Consider the following 15048-nt stretch of genomic DNA (forward strand, 5'->3'; position numbering starts at 1 on the left):
GTGTTCATTAGAAATTGTTTTTTATTTTTGCATTTTTTCATTTCATTTTTAAAAAAATTCAATAGTTGTTATAGGTTGTTTGGCAAGATCACCTTCTTTAACATAATACCTGGTGCTCTAGAATCGGTCCTTTTTTCCCCCCAATGTGTAAGTAAAGAGAGCATTTCTTACTTTGGAAGTGACTGCAGCAACAATGGGCTTGCAAATAACATCCATTAAACTTTTACCATGTGCTGTTACGAGTAATACTAGTTAGAAATAAAAGAAACAAACCCAAACACTCAAAATGCAAAAATTTCACAAGCAAGCTTTGGAAATACAATAGAACCTCACATATCCAGACTAACTGGAACAAAAGGCTATTTGAATAGTCCAAAATCCGGATAATCCGGCTAGTAAGGTAATATGCAATGCAAATCCCTAAAAGAGCAGACTTACCGCACCATTGGGACAAAAAATCCTATTTTGTAGCAAAATTACATAAAATTGTTTAACAGAAATAAAAAAACACCACAACAATTTTTCACATCATTTCAAAACAAATAATTGGTATTGTCTTCTGGTTTAAACATGTGTCATTTGAATAAAGCACTGTCAATCTAACTCTTTATCCGGTTCGGGGTCAAAATGTCGCCACCGAAATGTCGCGGCCAAAATGTCGCCGCGCCGAAATGTCGCTTGTCCAAAATGTCGCCGGTTCAAAATCTCACTTGTCCAAAATGTCGCCGGGCCGAAATGTCGCCGGCTCAAAATGTCGGCGGTCCAAAATGTCGCCGGGCCAAAATGTCGCTGATCCAAAATGTCGCCGGAACAAAATGTCGCCGAGCCGAAATGTCGCCGGTCCAAAATGTCGCCGGGCCAAAATGTCGTAGAACCAAAATTCGCTCATTCAGTTGGTAAGAAAAATGCAAATGTACAAAAATGCTGTTTAACACCAAATTTGCAGAATAAATGATTACTGCCTTTAATGAATGTCTTCGTTAAAAATGGGACTGAACTAACTGAGTTTCTTGATGAATTCTAAAAAGATTATTCCGTTTTGATTTGCAACTCTCGGCTGTTTTTCAGCAAACAAATAGAATACAAGCGTTACGTTATCTTATTTCTTGTGACTCGCTATCTACCAACTGTAAAACGTTCTGACGGCGTTCAGTTCTGACGTTCGATAAATTTTTTTAAACTTTTCTTCAAGAATAGTGTGCGTTTGTATGTGACCGATTTTTTGGGGCCATTCTACGTCAAAACCTGTGGTAAGAATTCGAACGATACCCGCAAGTACCCATATATGATTTAGGGCTACGTGGTTTTTTTGCGTCAATTCGTTCAAGATAGTGGAGTAACTGAACGTTTTCATCGATATGCGTGACTGTCATTGCTCAAAAAATGATGAACGGAATCAAATAAAATGTTAGGAAGCAGCAGGGAGACAGATTTTGGGGCCAATAACACCAGAGGGTGGAGCAATCGAATGTTTTTTTTCCTTTCTTTTTTTTTTTATCTGTGACTGATATATCTCAAAAAGTAATACAGTAGACCCTCGTTTTCAGCAGGTTTATTTTACGCGGTTTCAATTATACGCGGTTGAAGATTTGACACCTTTATTTTATTTACGCAGATGAGTTTCGGTTTTACGCTGATGCGGCAATGCAAACAGGTAACATTTTCCTCTCTTTCAAAACCCAAGCTCCTATAGATTGCTGATTACTCGTAACTAACTGCATTTTGGCGTGCTAATAATCGAACTTGGGTCCTTGGAGACATTTTATGCGATTGGTTCCAGAGCTTTTTCCATTATAGAAGTAAAGTGATTAAACTCACACAGTTCAGAACTCACTGGAAGAAGAGCTTTTAGGAGTGACAAAGGAGGTCAAAACCAACGAGGATACCGACTCCGGTGACACACAACCAAAAACGCTCACATTGAAAATTTTGAACCATTCGTAGACAATAGAAATAATCTTTTTTCTGATTTGTTAGTAAAGGAAGATTTTATCAAGGAAATGACGCAAGTGGTCATGGATGCGTTAATGCTCAGCAAAGAATTAGAGGAAAAATTCTTAATGACTACCAAAAGACTATCATAGCCAGCTCTTCTTCATAAACAGAACACGAAATTAGTTTGTTTTCTTTATGCATATTATGCATAAAAATCGATATAAGTACACATTAAACTTTTCATACAATTAGTCATCACTAGAATGAAGTATTTTTTTATCTACGGAACCTAATCCCTATTTTTGATATAAGGTCTCAATTTACGCGGTTTCGATTTACGCAGCATTTCCGTGGAACATAACACCCGCGTAAAACGAGGGTCTACTGTACAAGGGTTAAGACAAAATTTGGTCTACAAGTATATCTTAAAGGGCGAGTTGCTCATTTATTTTTGGCTTCAGTCATCCCAAAAGGATGGAGCACCGAATATTTTTAATCGTTTTATGTGACTGCTATATCTCAAGAAGTAATGCGAGGATTCATACAAAAATGCAGTATGCAAGTGAAATTAAACGAAAACAAGCCTTATTTTCGTTCTAAGTTGAGTTTCGTAATCGTTTACGTGAGTCAGTGTAATTAAATAAACAATGAAAAATGTACTGAATTTAAATATGAGAGGTTGAGCAAGATATCAATAAAATCTAAATTAGCTGTGTATTCCTCTCATTTTTGTAGCACTTTAACTAGCGTGGGTGTTAAATAAAAACCGAGTTTGCATTCTTATACAATTTGCGTAGTAAAAATTCAATAATTAAAACAGCATTTTTTCCTGAGAGGGAAAAACTTATTTGTTTATTATTATTATTATCAGTATTCTTTTCTTTCTGAATTACCAAGCTATATTGAGCTAGAACTATTACTTTTTGAAACTCATTTTAAAAATAAGTCTAGGTCAAAATTGATCTGAATAATCTCATTGATATCAGTTATTTCAACCTACATTGTGAAATTTTTTCTTTTCTATTTAAAATTGGAAAATGTGATTCAGCTGACAAGCGCTACTTCGCAAGCATGAAAGTATCCTCTTGAAAACCTCTAATAAAATAGCTGTTCTGAAATTGTCCCCCTTGATGTTCTATCGAATATATAAATTTCATGAATGTTGAGAATTGAAAATATTTGTCATCGCGTAGAGTCGTTTTTCAAAAATCTGAGTGAAAGACACCTGTTTTAGCAATTACGGGTTTCATTGATTTCAAAAGATTTGACGGTGAAGATTTCGACGTAATTTCAGAATTTTACTCATAAGACAGAGTTTCCACGGCAATAATCTGTCATCTCTGTTAAACATTTGTTTTACTGTCCCAAAATCCCGGTCGCAAAGGACATACAAATGTCCTCTCAGAGGAAGGTCTCGAGCAGTCTTGTTAAACTTCTTCAGTTTCATTTCCAGAAAAAGTCTCAGAACAGTTTTGATCTTACTTTAACCAACGTATATCTCACTGAAAACGTACAGTTTTTTTTTTTTTTTACAGTTCTTAGGGTGATGTTGAAAAATCTATGAGAAAATTAAATTTCATTAAGATACCTTTCTACTTGATTTCCACCCTGGCCCGTGATTTCGAATTTTTCTAGTGAAAGGGGAGAGGGAGGATAATGGGCATATAACCAATGCAAATTTCATAGGATTGCTATAAAAAGCACTTCCACTTGTATATATTTAAAAAAAATTCAAAGTCGGGGGCCATTCCGCCTGATCCCCTAAATTACTGACTTGTCGCTAAGGTAATAATATGCTAGAGTGAAGGAGTTATTTGTTTTTACTTCATTACGCCAAAAAGTACAAACCGCCTATTCTCTTGCCATATTCACATAGCGCCTCACTATTCTTTCATTCGCCTTTAGAACAGTTTAGTTTTACTTCCATACCAATTTTTTGTCTGAATCCTTGCATTACATCTTGATCCTTTACGTTACATCTTGAGTATTATTATTAATCAGATTAAACGAGAAAGAGAAATCCGTTGCAGCAGCCTTTCGCATGTTTACGTTCTTAATAGTATACAGAAAAAAGTATATTTTTCTGAAAACTATTAATTTTCTGGAATTAATCGGATGCTTACGAATTAAGACAGGAGAAAACGTTTGGAATTTTTGAAGGAACTTACTTTGAAAGGCAATTAATATTCTTTCGCAACTTTTATGCTGAAAAGCATCGACGTACATTTAAATTTTTCGTACCAATTGAACTAGCGAATTTTGGGCCGACGACATTTTGGACCGGCGACATTTTGGACTGGCGACATTTTGAACCGGCGATATTTTGGACTGGCGACATTTTGGGCCGGCGACATTGTGGACTGGCGACATTTTGGACTGGCGACATTTTGGGCCGGTGACATTTTGGGACGGCGACATTTTGGACCAGCGACATTTTGGACCGGCGACATTTTGGACCGGCGACATTTTGGGACGGCGACATTTTGGACCGGTGACATTTTGGACTGGCGACATTTTGGGACAGCGACATTTTGGACCGGCGACATTTTGGGACGGCGACATTTTGGACCGGCGACATTTTGGGACGGCGACATATTGGGACGGCGACATTTTGGACCGGCGACATTTTGGACCGGCGACATTTTGGGACGGCGACATTTTGGGACGGCGACATTTTGGGACGGCGACATTTTGGCCGCGACATTTTGGCCTGCGACATTTTGGCCGCGACATTTTGGGCGTATACCCTTTATCCCAATAGTTCAGCTGCAGTGGTGTTTACCGTTAGCTGCAGTAGTGTTAGATTACCATAATTTAGTGTATAATCTAAGCAGGAGCTGTACATTTAAGCAAAATAAAAAGCGGATGTTTAGCGTACATACAATTATGTTCATACTATCATAATTTAAAATTTCCTATGTAAACATACAAAAAATTTAAGCTACAAATTTTATTTCAGAGAGATCTGGATAAACGAGGTTCTATTGTACATATTTTATCAGTTTTAAGCTTCACATTATTATGAACCAACACACTTTTTTAGTATAAAGAAGTTTTAAATAGAAATAGAACCCTAATAATCTTCAGTATGTGTCCTCTTTTTCTTGTTTTGTCCACTTTCAAAATAAATAAATAAATAAATAAAATAAATTAAAAAAAATAAATAAAATTTTTTTTTTTTTTTTGAAGTTTGTTGAATCTACACAGGTATTTTAAAGTTGGATAAAAGATTAAGAAAATAATTAAACGAAAAACTATATTTCACTTATATGTTATTAAAGAATATGTTTACATGATATTTATAGACAAGACTAAAAAATGTTTTATTTAGACTAAATAACATAAGAAACTTATTTTTTCTAATGATGGAGGTAAGTCTCAAATACTTTGAAAGACAAAATTACAGTTTGAGTTAAGGATGAAAAAAGATTGAATGGGTGATTAAAAATACGTCCTTAACCCATAAGAATAATGTTCAAGGCAGCATGAAATTTTGAAGTGACCTTAATATGGATTGCAACTCTTAAAATTAAGTTACATTACTTCAAAAATGACCAAACAATACAAATTTTTTTTATTGCTTTTTTCAAAACTGAAAATTATTTCAAACACAGGGTAAAAGACTCATTACTTTAGGTGATGCTCACTATGTGTTCTTATGCAAAAGAAAAACTTTAAATTGCTTTTTCTTGATGACATTTTTCTATTTTGTGTTTTCATTTTTATTGGAATCCCGGAGGATTTTTTAAAATTAAAGATACAGCTTTAAAGTAATACTTTTTGAAATCAGGATAATATATTTAACAAAACTGTGCATTGAATAAGCATTTTATAAATTAATAAAGTATTTAGAGCCTTTAAAAACAAAATTTGTTAAGAAATTTTTACAATTTTTTACATAATTAATTATGGAAAATGTTCAAATAAATATGTAAGCAAATGATTGCACAGATTTTAAGAAATCATTATGGTCATTTAGCAAAAGACATTTTTAAAATACGTGCAAAAACAAAAAAGCCTTAGAAGTTTTTAAAAATTCAAAATTTCCTAAATATTTTGAATTTAAAAATAAGTGAGATATATTTTTAATTAAAAAAAAATTATTGATTGCTAAATCAGTATGTATGCTAAGGTTTCAAAGAATTACATAACTTTCTTTAATTAAAAAAATGTTTTGAAGGTAATGTAACCCCTTAAGTTAAAAATATTTCACTGCATTCATTAGTAAGTAAAACATTAAAATATCTAATTTTGCTCCTAAGTCTTAGATTAATAACAACTTGTCAATTATCTGCTTTTAGGGGATTTATTTTTCATCATTCATAAATTGTGTAAAAATTTCTTTGCAAAGAGTTGAAACAAACATTTCTTAAAAGGTTTTGAACATTGGCTTTAAACAGCAAAAATGCATAATTCAAAAAAAAAAAAAAAAAAAAAAAAAAAAAAAGCAAGAGGAATGTAAATGAATCTTTCCACTCACTACCTTTCCAAATCTCTATCCAAACTGTTCAGCGATTCTGGAAGAATATCACTCAAAAGAGCATTTATCACCTTAGGAACTTCATAAGAATAATAATCCAGGCATTCCTGTTTAACAAATGAAAAACCAATGGATCAAACATGGGGAAAAAAATGCAGTTAAAGTAAAGAACAAAACATGGGATTTTCACTTTACATACTGGAAAATGATATTAAAACGCAAGGAAATTTTATTTAAAAAGCATTCTCTGAATTTTTGGCACAACAGTTTGATAAACTGAAACCAGAAGAATCTGAGGCAACATGTGAAAACAGCAATATAAGCATTTTCATCAAATAGCGAAGAAACTGAAGAAACCCCTTGCATAAAAGAAGTTTTGTAACTTATTGCAACATTTTGAAATTAGACACAGTGGACTTTCTCTATTCTGAACATTCGGGGAACCAAACAAAAATTTTCAGATAATGGGGTGTTTACTGAGGGAGAATGGAAAATGCATGTATATGTATTCTATTGCATTAATAAACTATGTTCAGTATGTTTCGTCTGGTGAGCTACACCAGTTTCTGAGTTAAAGGTGCTGAATTGTAAACCTTAACTCTTGCACTTCTTCCTTTCTTTTTTTAATTTGAAAAATTTTGCATATAATTCAACAACAAAATATTACAACACAGCTATCGGTACAGTATTTTTTATTTTTGTTTAAATTTTTTAAATCTGGTTTTGCATTGTGCATTCATATGCGAAGCACATTTTACCGTCCAAATGAATATGTGTTCGGGTAGTTCTGGTGGAGAGATAAACTTTTATGATAAGATATTTTGAAGAAAGAAAAGCGTGCAAACTGGTCACTTCAACTCATTTAATTTTAATATGCGATTAATAAAATTTTTCGAAATCCAACCATTTATATTACAATAAACATTTATGTTCAAACAATAAATGTGCGTTATTCTGCAAAAACCTTCAATTTGTTCCTTGTGAATATTTTTAGCGCAATGAAAACTGCACTTGTTACTTAATATATTGAAAAGAGCTTTACCAAAAACCATTACTTTCCAAAAGTATTAAGTAAGTTCAATTCTATACTAATGATTATTCCTTACTCTGTTTACTATTTATTTAGCTGAATAAACTACAATACAGTGACATTTTAAAAGTAATTTAAATGGAGTGCTTAAATGAGTTTAAAATATGTCTTGTCTACAAACAGCATAAATTATTACAAAATTTAAACCTTCATTTAACAATTTTTTTAAGGATTTTGTGAGTTTCAATCGTATTACGATACATCTTATGTGCACAAAATAACTAAATAATTTGAGTCTTTATTCAAAATTTCTCTTTACAATTATTAATAATTTTTTAACATAAAGTAATGATACCATTTTTCTCATTTTTGTTTATGTTGATTTGGCAATTATTTTTCCTCAAGTTTATTTAAAATCTCTTAAAAAAAAAAAAAAAAAAAAAAAAAAACTAACATTTTATTTATAAAAAAGAGAAGAATGTTTGCACTTGAAATATTTTGTATAAATGTGTTTTGCATAACTCGACAGAGAATTTTTGTTTTGCCTGTAAATACACTGTAATTTCAGACAAAACAAAAACTTACAGTACCTAAAATAACTCTTGATTTGATTTTGATTATCATTAGGTTTTATTATTTACTTTAGTTGATTATCTTATGATTAACATTTTTATATTTAACATATATGCATTTTAAACATTTGGGGTAATGACGACACTTTGTAGGCAATTCTCAGGGTGGCATGACAACAAGGTTCAACTGTGCTTTTTTTATACAGAACAACTTACGATAATGAAACCATCCCCTAAATGTGGAAATAAATCGCGTATTGTATCAACTTCACCAGTAGCAAATGCTTCACAAGGTTCTTGCAGTTCATCTAAACTGCCATTTACTTCCTGAGGAGCATTCGGTTTCAACAAAGCGGCTATGCCCTGCATAATAAAGGAAGAAAAATTAGCACTTAAAAGGAAATTCATTTATTATTTTGAAAATAACAGGAAAAAAATCATTTGCAAACAAATATACAATGTGCATGCTTAGTCACTAACAACAATATGCTAGAATGCTTAGTATAAATAAATTATAGAGTTTGTAGTGGCAAAAAAAAAAAAAAAAAAAAAAAAAAAAAAAAAAAAAAAAAAACACTACTGTATATACCTGCGTTTAATTCAAGAAATTAATAACAGAAAATGAATATTAAAGTTAGGAGGTCGACTTATACCCCAGGGCATAATTTCCGAAAATTTTCTCTGATTTTTCCTTAGAAAAAAATCACTTGAAAACGTGAACATTTTCCCCGATTTTGTCCACCTCTTTTAAGAAGGTGCTAAAGAAGTAAATACTTAAACATTCTGTTATGATTTTACATGGTCTGACTGCGAAATAAAGAATAAATAATTAGAGTAAACGGCCAACTACACAAAAAGTGCGGGGATTGCCGTATTCGCAAATTTTCTTGATAGTGGCGAATTAACGCCATTTTTTAAAAATAATGTAGTATGAGAAAAGCATAAAATTTTATTGATATAAAATCACAACAAAAGCAACAAGTACAAAAAATCGTAACAGTGAAATCAAACCCTTTACAAAAATCGCGATCGCAAAAGTGAACCCTTTTGGTGCAAACAAATAAAATATCCGACATTTTTTAACCCATTCTTTGCCCCGGCCGATACAGGATTGGCTGCGCAGTTTGTGTTAATACTGCCCCGGCCGATTCAGGCTCGTCGCAAGAAAGTGGTTCCTAACTGCCTTCGACGAACCTGTGTCGTCACGGCGTTTCTAGCAGTTTTTGCCTCGGCCGAATATGTGTCGGCGATCCTTCCAGGGGCAGAACCCTGTTATTGCGCTTCTCTGTTGGGTTCTGGTGCTTTTAGGGGAGCGGTAATCAAGCTCTTTTCCTTAGACAAAAGGGATGTAACTTACAGTATTTCACGAAACTTGTTGTAATTTATTTTATTTTACTGAGATATTAACCTTTCAAGTACTCCTGGATGGGACACGTATAATGCTTCAAATAATCAGGCATTATATTTTTTCTTTTCGTGCAAGCTTTGTTTCTAAGCATTCTGGCATTTGAACTCCTGATGAACAAGTGTGAAAATATTTCCTTACACATTTAACAATATTTCTATGCCTGAATAAAGCAAATAAACAGATTTTTTTTTCTTGTTATCAAAAATCCACCTTCTTACACAAGCAACCTTCACTAAATTGTTCAAAATCCTCAAATTTTATAATTTATTTTACACAACATTTTTTAAAAATTATCTTAAACATCTTAATTTTGTACGAGTATTTTTTTTAAAAATTATAATGTGTTTACTACGCTTTTTATTTATTTGTATACTATTATTATTTTTTATTATTTATTTATTTTTAAATCGTGATATTTCCAAACTTAAATTTTAACTTTTTATATTCGCGGCATCCTTTGATGGATTTTTAGTGATACAGTTTTGAATATTTTTAATTTCACAAACAAAAATTATGACGACCGCATTGATTATATGTAATAATTGACCATGAAAAACATAAAATATATACTACAGTACAAATGAAATGATAATATTTTGAGTTATTTTCGCTTTACTCATACGAAACGAAACATTCCTTTTCTCCCTTTCTTTTTCAGATTTTATTTATTGTTTTAAAATAGCTCCAATAATTTAATTGCACCTTCTTTTATGAGATTTTAAAAATAGAAATAAAATATTTGGTTTCTTTTCAATAATCAAGTTGCCTTAATTAGTAAATAATCCTATGAAATTAACTAAAATCTATCCAAATATGTTTTAAAATAAGAAAAACAATCTGACTCGATTTCAAGCAAGATTTTCTTTTTTTTTCTTCTGAAGACATGTTCACAAATACAAGCAGTAAAGCTTGCTTTGAAATTCCTTTCTGATTCAAACTGTTTTGTTGTAAGAAAATAATGTGGTAGGGTTGACCGCAAGACACCAAGGGGGACATCTCCTTAGGAAATCTGCCCAGGCAGTCTCTGTTATTCCTCTCTCAGCTGGGGGCTTTTAGCTGCATGCACAAAAGTATCCTTTAGGGAAATAAGGGATTAGCCGCAAGTTTTGATCTTTTGTAATAATTTATCTTTAAAATACTTCCCACGCTTGAGCAACTGATATCTGGACACTTAGAAGGGATTTAAAAGTCATCGCAATTACGATAAAAGAACCGAAAAGCAAAGAGATGTCTCTGTGTTTATTGGTCGTTTTGAAGGGTCACAATGTATCAAAAGGCGCCGAAGAATACTTTTTATCCGCTTGGAAAATCATTCCCACAGTTAAAGCGTTTTTGTCCATTCAAATCCCTTTCTCACAGGTTGGATCAATCAGTCAATTGTTTGAAGAATGTTTTGTTGAGCCCTTTTGAAAGGTAGATCATCTTACATTTAACAGTTTTGATTTCTTAAGTGTATAAAAAGAAAAGAATGATATACTGAGATAAAAGCAAAAGGAAAAATAAATCAATAAAATAATTAGCGTTATAAAAATAATTGCGTTTCATCCTATCCTCTTTTGTTTATTATTTTCCCGTTATGTACTGTGTAAATTTAATGAATATTTCAGCACATATTAGCAACCTTGTATTTTATTGCACTATTTAATTCAGTGCCAAAAAACTAATAAAGCGAAGCGATTTTCGAATGCAAGCTGAACAGCAAAAACAACATTAAAATCCCGAGAGCAAAATAGGGAAAAAAGCGCTATTACAACGTAGCAAAAAGCAACTCTGTTCGTTATCTGCGGCATGCGCGTTAAGGGGTTTCGGGCTGATTATAGAATGGGTTAACACAAAAATGTTTATTATATTTCATTTTCCTCCTTTTTACAAGGTTTAAATTCAAAATTAGCTGCAAAACGCACCCGTTTTTTTTTTTTTTAAATAGAGACTAATTATATGCGGGTTTTTGTTTTTTCCCCGATTTTTCTCCTGAAAGTAGGGGGTCGACTTATACGCCAGATTGACTTATACAGGAGAATATACTGTATATTACAAAAACATCAGGACAAAAATCAGGGTACTTGCAATATTTTTCAATGTGTGTACTGTGTAGTTACATATTTACACTGTTTATACATAATATTGAACTCTGTATTATCTTCAATGTAAGGTATGGTTTTGAACTTCACATCATGTATTGTTATCAAGTTCACTCTTGCGTGCTTTTAAATTATTATTTTGTATTAATTTTTTTAATCTGGAAGCATTGACATCAGAAAGTCCAACGCAATTTGATAGATAACTCAAACGGACAGTTTCTTGTACATAGAGCTACATTACTGATATTATCAGTTGCCAACTTTTACAAATTATCAGTAAAATTTACGGATGTCACTTAAACTTTACGGGCTTATGGATAGACTCCAAATTTTTACAGTTTTTGCTACGGTTCGCTTTGGAACTGTTTTTTCAATCAAATCATAACTGTTTGTTCAAAAAGTCCTCCAAAAATAAAAAAAAACTCAGATTTGCTTGAAAAGTAGCATAATAAAGAGATCTGTTCCACCAAGCTACCTCCTAAACACAACTGGCCATTTTGCCTTGTCTTTTCTTCCGAGCATTTATGCGGAAGCGGTGTTGCCAGATTGTGTCAAAATTGTCCAATAGGTAATTTTTCCCCCAGCTGGTGGCAGAAAGAAGCTGTTTCGGTTCAATCCGCTTCCTCTCGGGAAAGATCTGGCAACCCCAGCTTCGTTTCTGTAAGCTCATCAGCACCTCCAGTTTTTTTCGATCCGTGGATAAAGAACGAGGCGGTGCAGAATGAGTTCTGAAACATGACGTTTGTTGTTTATTTTGTAATGTGCTGTATAAATGGAGTCGAAAAAAGCAAAGAAAAGTTATTTTCGAATGGACAAGGAGTCATATACTGTTGAATTTCTACGTTTAAGAAGTCTGATAAGGGGAGAAATATGTGCATTGCAAAATTTGAGTGAGTGGCTTAATGATTTCTCACGGCGGTCAAAACGATGTAGATCACCATGTGACTGGATGGGTCCAGAGAAATGTCCAGAAATACATGAAATACACAGCCAGATGTATTTCTGCCTTAGCCCTGGTTATAGGGCGGTAATTTATTGAACATACCTGCCTTGCCTTCAAAATTCGAGTTGAACCGAACCATTGCTTCGGTCACTTGTCTGGTCAGTACTAATTCTGTATTAGCTACCAGTTTGTTTGGCACTCTTGGCTTCCTTAAGAGGTTTTCCATCTCCAGCTCAGTCACTTTCCTATGCCGGGCTGATGAGTGCTAATAAGCACGAAACTGCAGTCCTCGACTGGAAATGACTGAGCTGGTGGTGTATTTCATGTATTTCTGCCTTAGCCCTGGCTATAGGGCGGTAATTTACTGAACAGGGTCAAATATATTGAAAAAAAGTGCAACATCATTTAAGGACAACCCATTAGTACTCCTTCAAAACCTCATTTCACTCCTTCAAAACTCCTCCAAAACTCCTTCATTTTATTTCTGAAATTGAGTACGATCCCTGAACTATTTTTTCAAGGAAGGGAAACTATCAGGATATTATTATACAGTTCAGTAAAGATTTTTATTGGCAAAAATTATATGAATATTCATTTTCATCTTTAGTTAGATTTTGTATATTTTCCATAAACTAATATCCAATTTAATGTTAAAATTGAGGTAATTAGCTTTATTTAAATACTGCAATAACATAATAAATTTTATCATATTCTTACATTAGTATTACACATACATAATCTAATGTTGTATTATGTCAATATTTGTCTCTGTTTTATTAAATGCTTTGCGAAAATGCTTTTACTGATGCCAGTATTGATAAGTTGGCGAGGTCGGATGCACAACAGCTACAAAACTATGTATTTATTTTAGGTGAAAATTTGTATTCCTGTTTTAATTTAACTACGAAAAAAGGTGATCCTCTCACACTGTACTTTGTATTTAGCATACAGGTATAGCCGTACATTAAAATCATACTAATATAGGAAAAAAGAAAAGTTTTAATTTTTATATTTCAACAAATCTTCTTTTAAAGTTTAATATTGTTTGTAAAACTGCTAATCACCAGTGATTTGCAAATAGCTCAGTTTTGAGATAGAAAAAATTACTAAAATAAAGAATAAAATAAGTTGATGGAAGGTAGCACATACTAAGATTGACTTTTTAAATAAGTAAAACATTTGTGGAATACAAAGATTGAAATCGCTAACATGGGAAGTAATTTTTAGCGAACCATTTGTTTAATGTCAGAATACCAGAAGAAAAATAAAGAAAAAAAAATCTTTTACCACTCTATTACAACTATTATCGAAACTTAATTTACATGTTAGAGATTTTGTTTGAAAGTTTCTAAAAATTCTTTTATTTTACTAAACAAAAATTTTTCACAGTGAAAGTGATTGAGCCATTAATTAGAAAATAATTAACAGTGAAACAAGTGCTTTTGTGATAATGCATATCACATTTTTTACCCATTTATTTTTTTCCCATTTTTCTGTCATTTTAATCGTTTTTCCCCCATTTCGTTGTTTTTTTTTATTTTCTTGTGCATTCCAAGTTTTTCCTGCGTTCCCCTTTAAATTTTGCGCACTTTATGATATCAAATATGCGATTTATTCATTTTTCCAATCGTCTAGCTTTTTGACAATTTTTGATCCGATTTTTTCATTTTCTTGTCCGCCATTAAAATGGTGTAGCGTCCCTTCCCTTCGTTGTTTGGGCGCCAAATGCACTCATTGGTTCCTGCGCATCCCCGCGTACCCGGATCTGATCGCTCATTCGCCGATTCATTTTTTCCACTCGATTTTACTCTGCTTGCAGCTTCCAGTCCGATCGGTCGTGTTTTAGGCAGCTCCTGTTTTTTTCTCCAACTATGGCGAGGCGGAAGCATCAGTGTGCGGCGTCCTTGGACGGCCGTGGCTCTCCGCCATATGTCTAAGACCTCAAAATGAGATGAAGTTTTTTTATTTTATACCATCCAAATTATTTAACCAAGAACGTTAAACTTCATAGCAACTAATGATGATAGCATAGGAAGTGTTTCACCTGTGCATACGATGGCTTCTGATGGAGGCACACTGAATGTGCCTGAATTGAGCCCTTCATTAACGACCATATTTTTATGCACAACATAGCGGTGAGTGATGATTCGGAGCTGCATTTACCCAAATCAAATTTTAAGTATATGAGGATTTCAACGTCTCCACCATGAGATTACCAACGGATGCCCCATTTTTTTGGCGTGACTTGGCCTGCAACTGACATCGTTGATATCTGCGTCATCCCTGAATACACCCCACTATCTTGTCCGTATCTTCGAATCGAACTGTCCATCCTGCACCCATTTTAACTTGAATGTTTTACAACCCATCCGAATGAACTTCCCATTTTCCGATCTTTAACGAACTTTGTAAGCTCCAGCTCCACGTTTTTTTTTTTGAACTCTTAAGTATGTTGCTTGCCCATTTGTGTTTTTTTTATTAAGTGAATTATGTTTTTTTCCTCTTGATCACCATACAATAATCCTGTCATCTTGCCTACTTCGAAGTTTACTATGAAATAAAGAGTGTACGGTAATCACAGTGTCATTCCTATCGTCCA

At 33.0% G+C, this 15048-nt stretch overlaps 1 protein-coding gene across 1 annotated transcript in view; it reads right to left on the reverse strand.

Annotated features, from left to right (window-relative positions):
• Positions 1-15048, reverse strand: part of LOC129228557 (activating signal cointegrator 1 complex subunit 2-like) — a 133024-nt gene that overhangs the window by 33023 nt on the left and 84953 nt on the right. The window contains exons 13-14 of the mRNA XM_054863243.1: positions 8234-8380; positions 6419-6522 (exon numbers count right to left, since the gene is read on the reverse strand). Of these exons, the coding sequence (XP_054719218.1) occupies positions 6419-6522; positions 8234-8380 (251 nt within the window). The remainder of the gene's footprint in view (positions 1-6418; positions 6523-8233; positions 8381-15048) is intronic.

Source organism: Uloborus diversus, chromosome 1, assembly GCF_026930045.1.
Source record: "Uloborus diversus isolate 005 chromosome 1, Udiv.v.3.1, whole genome shotgun sequence".
In the NCBI taxonomy this organism is placed as follows: Eukaryota; Metazoa; Arthropoda; class Arachnida; order Araneae; family Uloboridae; genus Uloborus; species Uloborus diversus.